General features: G+C 40.9%; 1 protein-coding gene across 1 annotated transcript in view; it reads left to right on the top strand.

Annotated features, from left to right (window-relative positions):
* Positions 1–15,419, top strand: part of celsr3 (cadherin, EGF LAG seven-pass G-type receptor 3) — a 151,601-nt gene that overhangs the window by 65,023 nt on the left and 71,159 nt on the right. The window contains exons 10-13 of the mRNA XM_060932172.1: positions 3,101–3,270; positions 5,981–6,166; positions 6,482–6,592; positions 8,648–8,816. Coding sequence (XP_060788155.1) covers positions 3,101–3,270; positions 5,981–6,166; positions 6,482–6,592; positions 8,648–8,816 — 636 coding nt within the window. The remainder of the gene's footprint in view (positions 1–3,100; positions 3,271–5,980; positions 6,167–6,481; positions 6,593–8,647; positions 8,817–15,419) is intronic.

Genomic DNA, 15,419 nt, shown 5'->3' with positions numbered 1-15,419 from the left:
GACAAACTAATTAAGGACACAGGTGAAGATAATTAGGCAATTAACACAAACTCAAAACACAGGAACAGTGGCGGCCTCTAGAGGCCAAAATGAACACGACATGAAAAGGAAATAACAGCGGCCTCTAGAGGCCAAAACAGTCCTAGTCCTAACATTCTCAGAAAACTGAATACACATCCACACCAAGACTCGGCTGACTTCAACGACTCACATGATGGCAGAGAGAGTCAACGACCTACAGATCACCCTAACGACCCTCTAGGCTGCTAACACCATTCACACCCGACCTCCAGTGACCCTAACAACCTACAGGATGACTAAGGCCCTGTCCACACGGCAACGGATTCAGGTGAATCTGATAAAATTTTTTATCATTTCGGCCTGGCGTCCACAGGGCACCGGCGTTTTGGGTGCCCCAAAATGATATTTTTTGAGAACGGGTTCCAGAGTGGAAAAATCTGGCAACGGCGCCGTTGCGAAGTTGTCTGGATGAGTAGAACGGATTTGTTTACGATGACATCACAACCACATGACTAGAACAAGTAAACATGATAGTGAATAGAATTTCTTTTTTTTATTGGATAAGACTGCTTTTCAAAATGTTCACACACAATATAAAAAGTTATATAAATTATATAAAAATGCTTTTCAAAATGTTCACACACAATAAGAAAATTAAGTTATATAAAACTATGCACACTAATAAAACTAATTTATACACACAGAAGGCACGATTTCCTCGCATAGTCGCAGCCATCTTCTTGTTGTTGTTGTGTGTTTGTTCCTGTGAGTGCTTCACGCTGGGTAGAAGAAGGGGTTTATACGCATGCGTCCTACTACTTCTATTGTTCTGGTGTCTCTGATGGGACCGTCTTACAGCGCACGTAGAGGTGTGGCATGTGTATTGCATCGTTTTCAGCAAGCGTTGCATTGCCATATGTACCTGATATTTTACTGATCCGTTGCCCATGTGGACGCGATATTTTTTTTACCCGCTAAAAAAAAAATCTCGTTGCCGTTGTCGTGTGGATGTAGCCTAAGAGTGTCAACGACCCATATGACCTTCAAGACTCTCCTTAGGGTTGCTTTTGGTCCACTAGAGGATAAATACCTGGAACTCCTCACTATTCAGACAGAACTGAAGAAGCCTTTTGGATGAGAGGTGAAACATCTTCAAGGATTTCAAGCAAGTCCAGTTTGTCTTCTTTCGCACCTACGGTTTACGATGACCTGGATGACTGAGAACCTTCACAGACATGTTAGCACAGATGAGCTTTTGCCTCTTCTTGAGTGAAGTCCGGTTGTTGGTTTCTTTTCCTTCTTCGTTAGAATGGAATGCAAGGTATAGAGCACAGTGTGTGGACATTTCTGTTAGTCATTGATGTTCTCAATAAAATGTTTCTGAAGAAAGTTTTCCTTGAATTATTGGACAACCAAGTTGAACCTGAGTTGTACTATTATATACTGGATTTTACACCCTGCTATAGGCATCATGACTCCATTCTCCCTTAGCATTACCCATGCTGTATGTTTAGCTTGACTGACACTCTAGCTGGGCTCTAGTGCTGCCTTCAGAAATATAAAGTTGTTGAGTTTCTTTAACAGTACTTTGCCTCTTTTTTTTTTTTTTTACTATGCAGGCGATTACAAACAGGCTTTTATAATTCTGTCATTCTTCACCACCAACACTTTCAGAAAACACAAAGTAATTAACGATGTCAGTGTAGCTAACATCAGCCCATTGCTTCATGTCATCCACCCACTCTGAGAAGTGATGAACGAGGCACTGTTAAGGAACTGTCCTAGCTACTTTTCAGAACCTTCGTACTGTGTATCCACTTGCTTTTTTCAGGCATTTCTGCTTAAAGTTAGCTTTTGCAACAGCCGTGACAGTCAACACATCCACACTGACAGGCAGCGACAGTCCAAACGGAAGAAAAAAACAGCTTCCGCTATGAATCATAGGTAAACATGAGAAGCCAGGAGAAAGGTGGATACATATCAAGCCATTTTTGTGCGTGTATCTATTCTAGAGAATGTTTCAGTCTTTCCAGCAATCACAAAATGAGAAGAGTTTCTCCAAAGGTGCTTGCTATGAGATGTATCATTTCATCTTGTTATTATCTTCATTACAATCCCATTAGAAGGAAACAGTCATTCAATAAAAAAAAAACCCATCTACACTCCGTACACAATGTTATTATTATTATTATTATGGCGGCACGGTGGTGTAGTGGTTAGCGCTGTCGCCTCACAGCAAGAAGGTCCGGGTTCGAGCCCCGTGGCCGGCGAGGGCCTTTCTGTGCGGAGTTTGCATGTTCTCCCCGTGTCCGCGTGGGTTTCCTCCGGGTGCTCCGGTTTCCCCCACAGTCCAAAGACATGCAGGTTAGGTTAACTGGTGACTCTAAATTGACCGTAGGTGTGAATGTGAGTGTGAATGGTTGTCTGTGTCTATGTGTCAGCCCTGTGATGACCTGGCGACTTGTCCAGGGTGTACCCTGCCTTTCGCCCGTAGTCAGCTGGGATAGGCTCCAGCTTGCCTGCGACCCTGTAGAACAGGATAAAGCGGCTAGAGATAATGAGATGAGATTATTATTATTATTATTATTATTTATGGATGTACAATTAGATTATTTTAGAACTATATCCAATGATACAATAATGTGGTTTGTAGAAGAAGAAACTCATCACCCGTGTTATAAATGTTCATTTATAAAGGCGCAGAGGCGAAAGCTCTATTTTATAAAGTAGCAACAGCATATGAAATTAATACACTTCTAAATCTCTTGTCTGTCTTTTTTATCTCTTTTATTGTCTTTGAATTAACTTGTTTGACAATTCATATGAATTAAAATGTTAATTCGGTACACATGGCGTTTCGTGCATCTGGTATTAAATATTCACGAGGTCCCTTGGCGTTACGTGGCATGGGGCGAGACACTGTGCCGTCTGTTACCAAAACAAACACAGCGTGTTGATTGACAGAGACAATTATCCAGTCCAGATCACTGATGATAAAAGAAGAGACCCGATAGCTCTGATTTAAAATGACCATGTGAGATCTCTGGTGACTGATCACACTGCCCCGCCTCCTCCTCAGTGATATCCCACCCCCACCGTTTCCTTGGTAGCAGTGCACTGTTGTGGGATCTGAAGAATGATGTCACCATCAGCACACCGTGGTACATGAGACTGGCGTTCCGCACACGAACCAAAGAGGGAATCCTGCTGCAGGCGCAGGCTGAACAGTACACACACTTAATCTTTCAGGTGTGTATACTCACACTCTCTCACATCTACACACATCCAGCAACACACACAGCACTACGTTCACTGCTGATCTTTTGTTTCTGCCTTCTGTTTGATTTAACAGCAAGTGAGTTGTCAAAAGAATTTTAAAATGTCTGATTTTAATCTGTTAATCTGGCAATATAAACCATATAAACAATATTTATGGAAATAGACACACAAATCCCTTTCAGATGCCTGCAGATTCTCCTGATGGCAGGTGAGAGTGTGAATAAGAAATACAACAAATGTCACAGGAACTAAAGTCACCCATTTGTGACATAAATATCTGTCATTTTTAACACCTTTATTTCACCTTGTTACTCTCAAATAAAATGACCTGAATGTAATGTGTGACATTTTTCATAATCTGTAAGATTTTTTTAAAAAGTTTATTATTATTATTATTATTATTATTCAAGAGACAGGAGGCAAAGTTGGAGGTGGTGGAATTGAGGATGTTAAGGTTTGCGAGGGGAGTGACAAGGTTGGACAGGATAAGGAACGAGCACATCAGCACATGTGGAGAGCTTGGGAATTAAGCTCAGAGAGATGAGACTGAGATGGTACGGGCACATCCTGAGAAGAGATGCAGAGCATGTTGGAAGGAGAATGTTGAGGATGGAGCTGCCAGGCACACGAAAACGAGGAAGGCCAAAGAGGAGATACATGGATGTGGTGAGAGAGGACATGAAAGTGGCAGGTGTGGTAGAGAAGGATGCGGAGGACAGGGAGCAATGGAGACGAAAGATCCACTGTGGCGACCCCTAATCGGGAGCGGCCAAAAAAAGAAGAAGAAGAAGAAGAAGAATATTATTATTATTATTATTATTATTGTTATTACTCTTCATTAAAAAGTGTTAATATAGATTATTTTAATGTTATTGTAGCTCAGCAATTTATCATAGTTCGTATAATCATGATCAAAATGTTGGGCTTTTTATTTAATTAAACATAACTGCAATATTATTGAGCTCACACAAAGTGACATTCATTCATTCATTCATTCATTCATTCTGCTTTATGCTAATCAGGGTCACGGGAGACTGGAGTCAATCTTGAGAATATTTTATTTTATTTTATTTTTGTATTTGTTTCCTTGTAAGATTTGTTTATATTTATCATTAAAACAAAATTGCCACTCAAGTTTTATTTCTTAAAAAATTATAATAAACTTTTAATGAAAAGATTTACATTTTTATGCTTATTAATAGAATTAATAGAATTCATATGCAAAAGTTTTCCGGTCATGTAAAGAAATGCTGTAGCCCAAAAATGGCTTAAAAATAATGAAATGAAATGTTTCAACATAAAAAAATACTGTAAACAGCAGTAAGCCATAATAAATGATATAAAGTCAATATTTGGTGTGAGACGACCATTTGCTTTAAAAAAATAATAGTCTCAGGTACAGTGAGTGCAGTTTTATAAGGAAATGAGCTGTAGGTTTTACTTGCAGAAGCATCCATAGTTCTTCTGGACACTTTATCTGTCACACTTGCGGCTTAGTGTCACACCGGGGCAGCACGGTGGTGTAGTGGTTAGCACTGTTGCCTTATAGCAAGAAGGTTCTGGGTTCGAGCTCACTGGCCAATGGGGGCCTTTCTGTATGAAGATTGCATGTTCTCCCCGTGTCTGCGTGAGTTTCCTCCGGGTGCTCCGGTTTCCCCCACAGTCCAAAGACATGCGGCTAGGCTAACATGGGGCAGTCATGGCCTGAGGTTGGGCTGAAGTGCTCTTGAACAAGGCACCGAACCCCCAACTGCTCCCTGGGCGCTGTAGCATAGCTGCCCACTGGATATGTGTATGTACTCATTGCTAACTTGTGTGTGCATGTATGTGTTCACTGCCTCAGATGGGTTAAATGCAGTACGTGTGATAAATAAAGTCGTTGTTCTTCTTAATTTTGCAGCAAAACCCAGTAGCTTTCATTATGTTTTCTTTTTTTAACCTGAAAAGTGGTAATGTAATTACATAATGACTTTGTATCTGCTACTCAGATACAAATTTTTTTTTTCTGTAACATTTAATTTTGTGCTGAAAAATGAACGTTTGGAACTCTAAAATGTTTTTGATAATGCAGAAGTCATAAAATAGAAATCTATAATGAAGTTTGTACGAAAAAAATAATAACGTCTTAGCAAGTGCAAATATCTGAATTTAGTAACATATATTGTGTATTTCCTCTTATAAGATTAGGAGAAACATATTGCAAAATTATGGAACCGATTTCTAGATATTTTACTAATTTCAAGCTCGAAATAATCTCCTTCTATTGGCAGATAATTTAAGCATTTATTGCTAGAAAGAAGCAAACTTATCTGCCAATAGAATAAGAATATTTAAAGCTTGCGATGAGTAAAAATGTCTCGAAACAGGTTGAATATTCTTATATTTGGTTTATTGTAGTCTTATAATCTGAAATACTACATAAATTTAACCATGTTTACTTGCTGAGATATATTTTTTGCAGCATGTACAGTAAATTACGCTCAGTGCCATAGACTGGGAGCAGCAGCTGTTTTTAAAGCACACATCTCCTGTTTGTGCTGCACATTTTGAACATTTCTCCTCTCTGATTTCACCACTGTCCCTCCCTGGTGTGTGTTATTCACTGATGTTGATGACTATTGATCTGTTGATCTTCAGAGTGCCGTGTTGTGCTGAACATTGTGCTGTGTGTGATTCGTAGCTCATGGCGTGTCACCTGGTGTTCTCGGTGACCAAGGGGTCGGCTAAGCCCGTGCGCTTGCGGCTTGACCAGGTGCAGGTGTGTGACGGCCGCTGGCATGACCTGCAGCTGGAGCTTCGAGACATCCGCAGTGGCCGAGAGACGCGCTACGTGGCTACCGTCAGACTGGACTTTGGACTGTATCCGGTACACAGAGTCTCAGTAGCTTCAAATGTTCTGAGGAAGTGTGTGGTTAGTAATTTGGTGAACAGGAATTGATTAAATTGGGAGAAAATGGCATAAAAGTCTATTTTAAAGAAATTATGGAAATTTTTAAAAAATGTTTTTGGTTTGCCAGTACCCACTGCAAGGAAATCACCATTTTACTATTTCCTATCACTGATTTTGCAAGTCATGCCTTATTAGATTGAAGATAATGGACTCCATTAAGCTTAAAAGGCACTCTTGCTTTTTCTCTTCCTACTTCTCTGCACTCTTTCTCTCTCTCCCTCAACTTCACAGGAAACTGTAATGGTTGGCAGTGAAATTCATGGGCTGAAGGTGAAGCACCTGCATGTTGGCGGAGTTTTAGGATCGGGAGAGGTGAAGAGTGGGATACGTGGCTGTATACAGGTCTGCCATGATGGCATCCACGCTTGTTACTGCCTCTTAAGAGACGTCCTGTCTCGTTTATCTCAAAATAACTTAACTTGTAGCAATCATAATTTCCTAATTGGGTTATTCATTTGAAATATTCATGAATGGACTATCTTACACACCCAAGGATGATTTCCATACTCCATAGTCTGAAGCGGAAAGAGCATTCCATTAGCTTTTACTTTGAAATTTATTAATTAATTCCAAGGTAATGATTCCCGTAATGCAATTTAAAAACACTCATTCAGCATCCATCTCAGGTTTCATCAGTCGTTAGGAATATAGCTGTGCTTTTTCACCTTTATATTGATTTTCCTATGAAACAATCTAACGCTTAACACTTTCTCTTGCACAAAGGAGACAAAAAACAATTGTACGTGAGGTAAAATAAATCATCCAGCAATGTTCTAGGGTTAAAGTTATTGACTAATAAACCTAATAGTAGGGATGTACATGTACATGTATATTATACGGACATGAGTGTTTTACTGGGAAATACACCGCTTGTATTTTTCATACAAGCTACATCTGGGACATGGAGAACCAAAATCGTGACATAAATCTCTATATGTCACTCGTGAGGCAATCGATGAACTGTTTTGATAAATTTGGGCCCTTTTTGTTTGTGAATGTGTCGATATAATAAAAAGAAAATCACACGTTGGCTTGAAGACATGAAGTTTGTCTTATGTTGAAAAACTCATATTTTTCATACGAAATACATCGTGGATCTGAGTGATATATTTAAATAATATTGGCTGGCTTTCAGTGGTATATCAGATATATTTCACTCAGCTAGTATGATATTGAACTCGTCTTCGACTTGTTCAGTATCATGCTAGCTGAATGGAATATATCTGATATATACCATGAAAAAAGATAGCCAATATTATTATTATTGTTATTATTATTATTGTTATTATTATACATACACATTCGACGGGACAATTATAGATTTTACAAAAAGTTAAGAACAGAGGGGTAACTTACCGATATTGAATGCTGATTCTGATCCAGTGTAATTCATTGTTCTGTTAATCCAATGTACATGTACAAAGTCAAAGTGCTAACAATAAAAATGGTCCAACTCCAAAAAATCCAACTCCAACAAGTCCTGTTTTTCTCTTGTAAATATACATGAAGAATATCTAATGAAGTTTTGGTAGCCTTTTGGGTGTTCAGAGCATCTTTCTCTTTCAAAATTCTCTCAAAATCTTCCATTTTTAACGAAGCAAACCTGGCAGCCATGTTTGTTTACAAATTGTCACAGTCGCTTGCTAGCGTGAAAGTTTTATGTCTCCGACATGTCTCTTTTCCAGTTTTTCAATGTCCATTGGTATGTTTTTCTCTTGTAAATATGCATGAAGAATATCTAATGAAGTTTTGGTCACCTTTCAGGTGTTCAATGCGTCTTTCTCTTTCCCAGTGAACTAAGAAATGATTCTGCGCATACGCAACTGAAAACTTTCTCATTGGAGATTTGCATCAGCTCTGACATGTGATGTCATGTTGTCTTGGGTAGAGTGGCGTAATACATACAGGATAAGCGATATGCTAACAATATTGCATGCTATTGAACCAAATGAATGATAGAATACATGTTTTTATTCCATCGAAAAATGTCCTGTATGGATAATAATTCCTGATATCTTCACTCCGATGACGTCACTCCCAGTGTTTTCCTGCTGACTAGATGCGCGTTGTCAACGTGGCAAATCGGTTCAAAATTAAAATTCTTTTGATTAACTTGTGTATTTTTTATTTTATTTTTGTGGCTATGTCTATATAATATAAAGAACACTACATGCTGGTGCAAAGATATGAAGTTTATCTTCACAAATTGAAAATATTTTCACTCGCTTGCTTTGCTCACTCGTGAATATGTTCACCACTCAAAGCTAATTTTCATATCTTTGTGCAACCGTGTCATATCCTCTATATACAGTATGTGGGGTGTTTTTTTGTGGAGTACAAAATTTTATATATATAAAACAACAAATAAACAGACTCTTGTGTTTTGTGTCTTTGCAGGATGTACGTTTAGGGGTGCGTCCAGATTCCCCCGTATTGCCCCGCCCCACCAGAGCTGTAAAAGTGGAGACTGGTTGTAACATTCCCAATCCCTGCAGCACCTCCTCCTGCCCCGCCCACAGCCAGTGTTCTGATGAATGGGAACGCCATACCTGTATATGCGAGCCAGGTAACATGGAGTGTGTGTGTTTAAAATAGAGAAGATATTTTCATTTGGTATGACCCAAAAATACCGTTTAACTCAGTATTTCCTTTACATGAAAGCATCCAGGGGACTACTGAGTTGTTGTCACAGTCATGGACAGAGATTTTTCACATGCTGTGCAGAAGGTCCCAATTATAAGCAGTGTATCAGCATGACGACTCCCTCAAGGGAAAATCTGTACGCTTGGAAGAGAGAATGTGGAGATTTTTGGCTGAGTGTTGCATTTGTTGGTGTCTCTGCCATGCAGTTTTTTTTCTTTTTCTTTTTGGGTTGAGTGAGCTGCCAGCTAGAGCTGATTTGCATAATTATTGCCCTTCAGTGGTGAGATTAGACATTGGATCAAGTCTTACCTTGAATACATATGTGTTGGTTGATAACTGTGAAGCTGTGAAGTGTCTTTGTCATTGCTGTTCTTTGTGCTGGTTGTTCGCTGCTGAGGTTCTGGTCACCATGATGCTGCTTTACGAAACATGCTGTTACAAGATGACAAAACGTGTCCAGAACTGCCTTTTAAACATAGTGTGTAATTCTGATTCTTTTAACACATGGTGTGTAAATAGTCAATCCATAATTTATGGATTTAGATGTGCAAAATATTGAGGCTGTGTTTACATGCAAACCTTACCATCAATCCAGATGAATGAATTCTGATTTCCAGATTCCGAATAAACTGTTTCCTGTTTTAGTGATTCAGCACTGAGTTCGAATTTTCTGTTTATGTGCAGGTTACATGGATATGCATGTGAGTAACAGGATTTAATCAACATCACCCTAACAACATGTGAATGTTATTTAAGGACTTAAAGCTCATAGGCAACGGTTTTAATTTTATGCACATTTGAAACTTTATATGTTAAAAAACCCTCTGTAATTTTCTTCTGGTCCCAAGAAGTATTGTTAATAAGTAATAATTAAAATAAGTTAGTGCGGATCGTGGCGAATTTCCGTCGGCTATTTTCGTGACCACTCGGCGTGTGACGTCATTTAAGCCAAACAAACCGCCTGAGTTGAGTCCACTTCCGTTTACTTACATTGCCGTTCGGCTTGAGTGCAGATGTGTGTTCAGGAATTTCCAAAGAAAAAACATGCCTTATTGTTGGGCAGTGAACTGTAACAACGGGACCAGTTCAGGAAGAAGTTTTTACCTTTTTCCGAGAGAGGAGAAGAGGCAGAGAGAGTGGATTGGCTTTTTCCAGAAGTGGAGACGAGGTGGAGCGAGAGGGTTGGCTTTTTCCGAAAAAGGAGAAGAGGCGGAATGAGTGGGTTGGCTTTTTCCGAAAGAGGAGACGAGGCAGAGAGAGTGGATTGTGCGCGTGAAGCCAGAGGGTTGTTTTTTTCCGGAAGAGGAGAAGAGGCAGAGAGAGTGGATTGAGCGCATGAAACAAAATCAAGCAGTCAAAGAAGAAATGGACCAGCAACGCGCAAGCAAAAAGGAGAAGATTGGAGGTAAACATTTTTACTTTTGCTTGCAATTGACAAGTCAAGAATCCTGAGGGATCCTGTACAATCATTGTGGAAATGAGACAAAGGGATATTTCCTCGCTTAGAGTAGGCTATAAATAGTATAATGCCGCGGATGGCAGGCTAATGTGGCCTACCGGCACACTGTCAAGTAATCGTTACCTATATCCACTAGGGAGGCCGGTTTAATAATTCTTCAAAAGGGCTCTTATTTAGTATTATGACAAAAGTAGGAATTTATCATAACTACCAGGATAAATCGTTTGGGCGCGAGTCTTGTTGAGGTCCGGGGTCACTGCGATCAGAGTCGGCTGAGTCGCTGTCCGATTCCGAGGCCGCACGGTCAAACCGATTGCTTCGCAACGGCCATAGGTTCATACATATATGGTTTCACCTCTTGATATTCAATTTGGAGAGTTCCTACTTCAAAATCGCTATCGCTTTCAGACATTTTACACAGCCTCTCACGACCAAAGTCCGTACATGTGTGCTCGGTTCGCAAGTAAACACAGAACTGCTCCCAGTCTGTTTGGCTTAAATGACGTCATGACAACGGTCCCCTGGCGGTGAAAGTGCGCATAAGTGAGATGTAAACAAACCTTCGGAAATTGGGCAAAATAGTATATTTTAACCGCTTTATTCAATTTTAGGGTGCAAATTAGGCCAAGTTTACATTAGACCGTATCTGTCTCGTTTTCTTCGCGGATGTACTGTCCGTTTACATTAAAACGCCTGGAAACGCCGGGAAACGGGAATCCGCCAGGGTCCACGTATTCAATCCAGATCGTGTCTGGTCCGGTGCTGTGTAAACATTGAGAATACGCGGATACGCTGTGCTGAGCTCTAGCTGGCATCATCATTGGACAACGTCACTGTGACATCCACCTTCCTGATTCGCTGGCGTTGGTCATGTGACGCGACTGCTGAAAAACGGCGCGGACTTCCGCCTTGTATCACCTTTCATTAAAGAGTATAAAAGTATGAAAATACTGCAAATACTGATGCAAATACTGCCCGATATGCACTGAGATCACACACACAGTGGCTCAGTCCCGAATCACTGCTCGTGCACTTCACTCGCGTGCTCTGTGAGCTGTGCAGGGCCGGAGTGCGCACCCTCCAGAGGGCACTTGCTGTTCAGGGCGGAGTGATTTGGAGCGCAGGATGCCTGCGGAGCCGAGCGTATCCGTGTATTGGCGTTGCTGTGTGCACGCGAATCGTGTATTGGCGTTGCTGTGTGCACGCTAATCGTTTTAAAAACGTTAATCTGATGATCCGCTGATATGGTCTAATGTAAACCCCACCTTAGATGCTAGGAAGATTGAATTTGCTTTTTGGGTCGTTCTTCTAGACAATAAAGTTGATATTCTGCGTTTCACCTCCGACCGTTGCCTATGACCTTTAAACACAATGGGACATGCTATTAGTGGAACAACAGGGTGGTGATGAATCAGATTCAAGAATTAAACATTAAAGGACATGAAAGTAGTTAGTTAGTTCAGCATGGTAGCTGAGTTAATAACATTTTCCATTTACTGTAGTTAGTGGAAAAAGTCACAGCAATTACTGAATAATATGCTTTGCGATGAATATCTGAATAATAAATTGGAACATGTCTTGCATTATTCTACTTTTAATAATTAGTTGTATGCCTGTCGGGGCGGCACGGTGGTGTCGTGGTTAGCGCTGTTGCCTAACAGCAAGAAGATTCTGGGTTTGAGCCCAGCAGCTGACGGGGGCCTTTCTGTGTGGAGTTTGCATGTTCTTCCTGTGTCTGTGTGGGTTTCCTCTTACAGTCCAAAGACATGCAGGTTAGGCTAATTGGTGACTCTAAATAGACTGTAGGTATGAATGGTTGTTGGGGGGGGGTGCAGGGTGAGGATGGTCACCTGCAGTACCCCTCCCAGCGGCTCCTGTTACAGAGCATTTAGACCTGAACAAACAGATAAAGGAGTCATATTTAAATCTTCACATTTAGGCTACGTTTACATTAGACTGTATCTGTCTCGTTTTCTTCGTGGATGCACTGTCCGTTTACATTAAAACGCCTGGAAACGCCGGGAAACGGGAATCCGCCAGGGTCCACGTATTCAATCCAGATCGTGTCTGGTCCGGTGCTGTGTAAACATTGAGAATACGCGGATACGCTGTGCTGAGCTCTAGCTGGCGTCGTCATTGGACAACGTCACTGTGACATCCACCTTCCTGATTCGCTGGCGTTGGTCATGTGACGCGACTGCTGAAAAACGGCGCGGACTTCCGCCTTGTATCACCTTTCATTAAAGAGTATAAAAGTATGAAAATACTGCAAATACTGATGCAAATACTGCCCATTGTGTAGTTATGATGGTCTTTAGGCTTGCCATCCTTCCACTTGCAAGTGGTAAGTGACTTGCGCACAGTGGCTCAGTCCCGAATCATTGCTCGTGCGCTTCACTCGCGCGCTCTGTGAGCTGCGCAGGGCCGGAGTGCGCACCCTCCAGAGGGCACTCGCTGTTCAGGGCGGAGTGATTTGGAGCGCAGCCGCTGAGGAGGAAGCGATGAGCCGCACTGACACATTTCAACTTACGTGCCGAATTAGTCATGTGATTAGCGTATCCATGTATTGGCGTTGCTGTGTGCACGCGAATCGTGTATTGGCGTTGCTGTGTGCATGCTAATCTTTTTTAAAAACGTTAATCTGATGACCCGCTGATACGGTCTAATGTAAACCCCACCTTAGTTTAGAACAATAATTAGAGCAATTTTTACAATAGAACTGCACTACTAGTTTTTTTTTTCCAGACCTTAAAATGTGTGTGTGTGTGTGTGTGTGTGTGTGTGTGTGTGTGTGTGTGTGTGTGTCGGGGATCTTTTGGGAGGGGGGTGTCCCATTGAGGGTCGGGGGCGCCCCGCAATATAATGGTAGGGGACACACTGCAAATCACTTGAACCTAGGATAATAGGAAAGCCATACACCAAATTTCACCAAAATCTGTTCCCTACTTTTTGAGTTACATTGGTAACAAACAAAAAAATCCTGAATCCACATATATGTCTTAGGATTTGCATTAAAATCTAATCAATTGTTCCTTGGCCCATTTTCCACCTTTCCTCAAAATTGAATCAAAATCCATTCAGTACTTTTTTGTTGGGAAAAGGCAAACAAACAAACAGAGGCAAAAACATAACCTCCTTTAACAAAGTTGATGGAGGTAATGAATTCCTATTCGGTCAAACAATGTGGATAATCCATATTGTTTGAATGAATAGAAATGTCATTATTCTGGTTTACTCCATTTTGGGCAGAGTGGTGGTGTAGTGGTTAGCACTGTCATCTCACAGCAAGAAGGTTCTGGGTTCGAGCCCAGTGGCTGACGAGGGCCTTTCTGTGTGGAGTTTGCATATTCTCCCCGCGTCTGCGTGGGTTTCCTCTGGGTGCTCCGGTTTCCCCCACAATCCAAAGACATGCAGTTGGGTTAACTGGCTACTCCAAATTACCCATAGGTGTGAATGGTTGAGAGGAGAAGACCTCTATAATAATCCAATAGAAGGTGGCAGGAAACCACTACTGTAATTCTTCCTGAGAAACTTTGATGGCTGGAGCCACCAGAGCGGTCACTTCACCGCAGTGATATGCCAGAGAGAGAGAGAGAGAGAGAGAGAGAGAGACTCCATTTTGATTGATGTGTATATGTGAAGGTTTTCTTTTTCATGTCAAACAGATGTTCAATAGACTCATAGGCTGCATTTGAGCATGTGGAGAAAACACAGTGGAAAGTAGATTCCTGTCCTGTTGAAACAGATGAGTTGAGCTCCTAAAAGAGTGGAGGAAAAGACGATAGTACACTGAATCTGTGCTTTCAGAAAGACGTGTAATAGATAATGTTAAAACCAGGTTAAAGATCCAGCTTTAGGACATAATTAAGGCTTAATATACTTTAGGAGCCTTTTACAGTGTCAGACTGAGCGACCTACCAACTCTCTTTTACATAATAAGTGGTTATAATTTAGGGATTACATTACAAGGCACATTAGTGGTCAATCTAATTATATAGGATTTCCCAGATCATTCTGTGAGCGAAGGGGAGTCAGATTAAACAGGAAGTGGCTTTGCTGCCAGGAAGATGTTCTGATTTAAAATGAGCTGCTTGTACTATTACAGTAAACATGAAAGAGCGAGTGTCAGCATCTTGTATGACTCCCTGAAGTAGCTTTTATTCTGTCTGTTCAAATAAAAAAGCCCTGTCTCTGGGACTCTTCGAAAGGCAGTAGACAGAGAAAAAAAGGAAGCTGTGAGTGCTTTGAGGCACAGGAGGAAGATGTGGAGATCCTGACAGCACTACACTGAGACCTTCTGCATTCTGCAGCCATAACACTCATTCTAACGCTTTATTATCTGATCAAAAGTATGTGCACACACTCAGACTCGCACACATACCCTCACGCAACCGCTTCATTACCTTAGTTTGAAAGTTGCATCAGCAGTCTGAGGGTTATTAATAGTTCTCAGCTCTAAGAGGCATCAAGCTCTGTAATCAGGAACTCGAAATAATTCTGTCTCTTCTCACCATGAGAGTAATGAATTTTCTTATTTGTTCTCATCATCTTGACAAACGTGCATTCAAACACCCACAAAGCACATAAGCCCACACCCCAGGAAATAAAACAAACTAAAAAAAACTTCTGTGGTTATGTTCAAAAAGTATGAATTCTCTATGGAAAAAAGTAATGTGTTAATCTGTCACTGAAGAAAATTATGACTGCATATACAGTACAGTAGTTATGATTTATTTAGGTCACTGTTTAAGAGTTTACTGAACATAACACTGCCACCGACAATATGCTTTTGTATCATATCAAGCACATACAATGAAAATTTCAGCCAATATAGACCCCTTTCACATGATGTCACCGCGCCGCGAGATTTTGTTAGGCGCCATATTGGAAGACCAAGTACATGCACTCACAATATAAAACAAAGTACGAGCGAGAGTAAAGTGACACGATGGATGATAATTCTGGTTAAGTGAGTACATTACCAGCTGCAGAAAGGGCACGGTATGTGGAGAAACTGGCTGTGATTGATGGGTTTGACCCATATGATAAGCCTCGCGGCAAGGGAGA

Source organism: Neoarius graeffei, chromosome 10 (assembly GCF_027579695.1).
Source record: "Neoarius graeffei isolate fNeoGra1 chromosome 10, fNeoGra1.pri, whole genome shotgun sequence".
NCBI lineage: Eukaryota > Metazoa > Chordata > Actinopteri > Siluriformes > Ariidae > Neoarius > Neoarius graeffei.
The sequence above is the reverse complement of the archived record's forward strand: the minus strand, read 5'-3'. Positions and strand labels throughout refer to the sequence as shown.